Genomic DNA, 5,239 nt, shown 5'->3' on the forward strand with positions numbered 1-5,239 from the left:
AAGAGGCGGCCCCCGACGTGCACACCATGTGCAAACCATGCCCGCTCGGCTGGCCCGCCGCCTCTCCTTGCGGGCCAGCCTGCCAGCCTTCCTGAAGTGTGGGGGAGCCTCTTGCCTCCCAACAAAATCCCCCCTCTCGTTGCTCATCCCATTCAACTACTCTATGCCCATGGCTTTTCGAATTTCTGGATCAACTTCTTTGGGGTAGAGGGAAGAAGGAAGCTCAGAGACAGCAATAGAGAAAAGAGAGAGAAGAGAGCAGAGGAGAGGAGAGAGAAAGGAGGGGGGAGTAGCGAGATTAAGAGTTGCAAAGATTAAAAAAATTCTCTTTCTCCCCCTTCTCCCTCCTTCCCTGCTCTCCTCCTCCCCCCTCTGGCTAAGTGGTAAAACCGTCCTTACGTTCTCGGTATTGATTGGCAGGGCTGACAGTGATTGGCAGTGGTTGCCGTGGCAACGCCACAACGACACGCCACAGACCAATAGAAAAGCGAAACAAAATGTTTCAATGCTGCACTCACTGTGGATTTAGGGGAGATATTATGAGGCTGTTGTCATTAGGGCGATTGCTGTGGAATCGCTGAATCTTGACTCGGCGGTGGTTGGCTCTCGCTCTCCTCTCTCTCCCTCTCCCTCTCTGTCTCGGGTTCTCTGCGCGCGCGCACCGGGCCGCTCTCCTTCCTCCCTCTCTATGTGGCTGCGCGGGTGTGTGTGTGTGTGGATGTGTGTGGGGTGTGGGTGTCCCTTACGCCCTTCCTCCTCCCCCTCCTCCTCCTCCTGCTCCCCCCTCCTTTCCTTGTCCTCCTCCCCCCTCTCCTCTCCCTCCTCCTGGTCCTCATCGCCCCTCTCCTCCTCTTCCTCCCCTCTCTCTTCCTCTCCCTGAATTTTCTGCTCTCCTCTCAGGTCAGTCCATGGTATTCCGCTCCCCCCTAGACCTCTATTCCTCCCACTTCTTGTTGCCAAACTTCTCCGATTCTCACCACCGCTCCCTACTTCTGGCGAGTAGCGGCGGCGGGAACGGTGCGGGAGGCGGCGGCGGCGCGGGAGGCGGCAGCGGCGGCGGGAACGGTGCGGGAGGCGGCGGTGCTGGCGGAGCAGGCGGCGGCGGCGGCGGCGGCGGCTCCAGGGCCCCCCCGGAAGAGTTGTCCATGTTCCAGCTGCCCACCCTCAACTTCTCGCCGGAGCAGGTGGCCAGCGTCTGCGAGACGCTGGAGGAGACGGGCGACATCGAGCGGCTGGGCCGCTTCCTCTGGTCGCTGCCCGTGGCCCCCGGGGCGTGCGAGGCCATCAACAAACACGAGTCGATCCTGCGCGCGCGCGCCGTGGTCGCCTTCCACACGGGCAACTTCCGCGACCTCTACCACATTCTGGAGAACCACAAGTTCACCAAGGAATCTCACGGCAAGCTGCAGGCCATGTGGCTCGAGGCGCACTACCAGGAGGCCGAGAAGCTGCGCGGCCGCCCACTAGGCCCAGTGGACAAGTACCGCGTGCGCAAGAAGTTCCCGCTGCCGCGCACCATCTGGGACGGCGAGCAGAAGACGCATTGCTTCAAGGAGCGGACTCGGAGCCTGCTGCGGGAGTGGTACCTGCAGGACCCCTACCCCAACCCCAGCAAGAAACGCGAACTGGCGCAGGCCACCGGCCTCACTCCCACACAAGTAGGCAACTGGTTTAAGAACCGGCGGCAGCGCGACCGCGCCGCGGCGGCCAAGAACAGGTTAGTGTCAGGGCCCGCGGCCGGGCTACAGCCTCTGGGGCCGGGGAAGGGCAGAGGGGTTGAAACGGGGACGAGCGGGGCTTGGTAGAGGCGGCCGCCGAGCGCGGGAGAAGCCGCGACTCCCCGGCCAGTTGGAGAAAGTTCCCGCTTGCCTGGCTCGCGGAAGAGGGGGTGGGCTATGAGTTTATGATTGCTTTGCCCGAGAGGGGCTTTCGTCAGGGCTGAGAGTGTGAGCGTGCGGCCCGAGTGCCCGCAACCCCTGATCCCGGCCCGGGGAGCCATAGCGGCGCGCTGCACCCGCGCCCGCCTCCTCAGCCCTGACGCCAGCTCAGCGCTCTTCTGGAGCCTGGAGACGGGGAAGGAAGGAAAGCACTCCTTGCCATCTGGTTCTTATTTCCATGCATTGCAAAATCCCGAGAGAAATCCACGAACATCAGGGAGAGAAAAGTGAACCTGGTTCTCTGCCACAAAGGGAAAAGGCTGGCGGCCACCGCGCAGCGGGCCTTCGTCTCCCAACATTGCACCTTGCCTGACCCGGAGCAGGAGAGCTGGTTGGGAGTGGAGAGGCTGTGTGTGTGTGTGTGTGTGTGTGTGTGTGTGTCGCGCGCGCATGTACTCGCCCTCCTGCCCAGGCCGAGGAGCATCCCTTTGGTCCGCTAAGTTGGGAAGCGGGCAGGAGCAGCCCCGCTGCGGGCAAGTTGGCCACAAAGTCATAAAGTTGTACTAGGCTTGACTGTCCTCGTAGCTGGGCCTGAAGGAAGGAGAAAAAGAACCAGAGGGAAAGAGGGGGAAAGGGGAATGGAGTGGGGAGAGAAAGGAGAAGGAAGAGAGGAAGTTGGGTGAGAGCCCTGATGAGGAGCCTGAGTCTCTACTCAGCTAGAAAGGAGAAGGGCCTGGTATACCTCAGGGAGCAGGGCCCCCAGCTGCTGACAGCTGTCGGTAGGTGGGGGCTGGGTGTGAGTTCCTGGAGTGTGTTCGGGTTTCAGAGGCCCAAGTCTGAGCCCATGGCCCTCTCGCCCCTGCCTGTGGAGTCCACTTTGCCCCCGGTGAGGGGAGCACCCAGGGCCAGGCGAAGACCTCCTTGTGGGGAGAACTCGGAAACACTAGGCTTGGGTAGCCGGTTCCGGTGCCGGGAGGAGGCAGCAGGAGACTGCTCTGTGCTCCTCCCTTGCTTTCGCCTTCCCTCCCTTTCTCTCTCCCTCTTTCCCCACTTTTCCACTTCCAGCTTCCCTATTTTCTCTTTCCCTGATCCTGCGCTCTGCTTAGGGATTCGGAAAGCAAAGCTGGTTGGTTCCACACAGGAGATGGGAGGGTGAGAAACCGCAGCTCTTGGATGTGTGTTTGGGGGAGCAGGGGCAGAAGGTACTGAGTGAACCCGAAAGGTCCCGGGCAGCGGGCTAAGTCTGAGGAGTCCTGTCCCTCTCTGACTTCTGCTCTTCCAGGGCTAGGCGTCCTTTACTACGTGCGCCCAGGCTTCCCTAGGCGGGAGGCCTAGGGTTCTACCTCTCCTCCGAGGCCGGCCCTTATCTGGGAAGCCTGGGAAAGCTTCCGAAAGCCCGGGGGAAGAGAGCCGAGAGCCTAGACTCGGGCTGGGGAGGCTCTGTGGCGCTCAAGGAGCTAGCGGCCGGGTGCCTGGAAGAGGGGATGAGCGCAGAGAGCTTAGTGGGGGCGGCGGCGCGAGGGAGCCTGGTGGCGGGCCGCTGTGTCAGGGCGGGCGCGGCTCTCTTTCTCCCGTAGGCTCCAGCACCAGGCCATTGGACCGAGCGGCATGCGCTCGCTGGCCGAGCCCGGCTGCCCCACGCACGGCTCGGCAGAGTCGCCGTCCACGGCGGCCAGCCCGACCACCAGCGTGTCCAGCCTGACGGAGCGCGCGGACACCGGCACCTCCATCCTCTCGGTAACCTCCAGCGACTCGGAATGTGATGTATGATAGCCAAGGCTGCCCTCCTCCCCCTCCTTCCCCTCCTACGTCCTCCTCCCGGACCTCCTCCTCTTCCTCCTCTTCCTCCTCCTCCTCCATCCCCAGAACAAACCGAAATCAGGATACACAACCATACACACACAAGTCCACACACACTCCCACCCCAGCCAAAAATATATAAAAACCAAGAAAAATAACAAATTAACCGCAAACTATCAACAATCCCCAACCACCATCTACCACCAAGGCCACCCCAAAGGACCGCGACGCCAACAGACAGTCAAACGCTGATGTTGCGGGCAGAAAACATAAAAGAGGTGACAATTGTATACTTTCTAGGACAAGCACGGCTTCTCCTTTCGGTTCCCACGGACCGGCACCCCACCTGCATGACGATTTATTTGTATCTGGGAAAATATTCTCTCTAGTTAAAAATGATTTAAAAAGAGTCGGCTATACAAAAAACCAATCACCACCACGAGGACAAGACGACAAAAGCAAAACAGACAAAAAGAAAAAAAAAATAAAATCGCGATCTCCGTTCCGAATTTGTTAAGGAAAAAAAAAAAAGAAAGAAAGGAAAAAAAAAAAGAACTCCTCAAGAGGGAAATAGCAAATGTTTCTCGCCTTTTGTTGCTCTTTCTCTCTTTTTTTTCTCTCTTGCTCTCTTTCTTTCTCTTTCTTCTCTCTGTTTTTAAGTCCAAGTATTGGTCAAACAAGATGCAATCTTCTGTTTTTTGTTCAGCAGACAATCATTTTCTTCGTAAGCACCTTTTTCTCTCCACTCTGTCACTGCCTGTGTGGGTACTGGTTATAAATGTGGAAAAAGAATAGTTATGACTGTAACAGATTTTTATTTTTATTTCAAAATTTTATATGAATTATGTATATCTTAATGATCGGTCATTTTCCCAGTTTGTAATATATGTGTAGAAATTGCCTGTATATGATATTGCTTTTTCTCCTCTCCCTTTCTCTTTCTTTCTCTCTTCTCCCTCTTTCTTCCTCCCTCCTGCTCACCTGTCTCTTTCCTTTTTGGGGTTCTCCTCCTACTCGGCGTTCCTGGCGTCGACTTGGCAGTCCAGGCGTGGCGTGGTGGCCCGGGTTAGGAAGAGGGACCACATCGCTAGCGAAAGCGGAGAGTGAGACTGTAGTATTCTTATGCAAAAGCTATTTCAAGTATTTCTTAGCTGCTTTGGAGGTATCTCTCACTCCCCGTAGGGCGCTTTTACTGTTATCTTAAACTGCGTGTTTATCTATATGTAAAAACTTTCTAAAGCAAATACAGTATTCTCCATTTTCTTATCACTCCCATAGACTGGTGTTTTTGTCCGCCCCTGGCCCGAAGCCCCAGGGTGCAGCGGCCCGGACTTCGCTTCCACTTACTCTCGGCCGCCTGAGCTCCGGCAGGATTTCAGTGCCGTGTCTCAGCTTTTTCGGGGCGTTGGGAAGATGGGAGCAGGCCCTTCGGAAAAGAACCAAAGCCGAACCCTGAGCGAAAAGGGCGACAAGGCGCGGGGGGAGAGGGGTACCGCCGGTTTCTTCTCCGCGAGATGCCAGACCCACATAACCGCGGCGCACAAGCATCTGGAATTGTAGCC

At 57.3% G+C, this 5,239-nt stretch overlaps 1 protein-coding gene across 1 annotated transcript; it reads left to right on the top strand.

Annotated features, from left to right (window-relative positions):
• Positions 1–510: 510 nt before the first annotated feature.
• Positions 511–4,946, top strand: SIX3 (SIX homeobox 3). Its single transcript, XM_045549523.1, has 2 exons — positions 511–1,717; positions 3,455–4,946. The coding sequence occupies exons 1-2, from the start codon at positions 909–911 to the stop codon at positions 3,645–3,647; spliced, it is 1,002 nt and encodes a 333-aa protein (XP_045405479.1). The 5' UTR covers positions 511–908; the 3' UTR covers positions 3,648–4,946.
• The last annotated feature ends 293 nt before the right edge of the window (positions 4,947–5,239 follow it).

Source organism: Lemur catta, chromosome 4 (genome assembly GCF_020740605.2).
Source record: "Lemur catta isolate mLemCat1 chromosome 4, mLemCat1.pri, whole genome shotgun sequence".
Taxonomy (NCBI): Eukaryota; Metazoa; Chordata; class Mammalia; order Primates; family Lemuridae; genus Lemur; species Lemur catta.

Coding starts and splice junctions, on each gene's coding strand:
- SIX3 (XM_045549523.1), top strand. CDS start 909: ATGGTATTCCGCTCCCCCCTAGACCTCTATTCCTCCCACTTCTTGTTG. Junction 1,718..3,454: donor GCCGCGGCGGCCAAGAACAG/GTTAGTGTCAGG, acceptor TTTCTCCCGTAG/GCTCCAGCACCAGGCCATTG.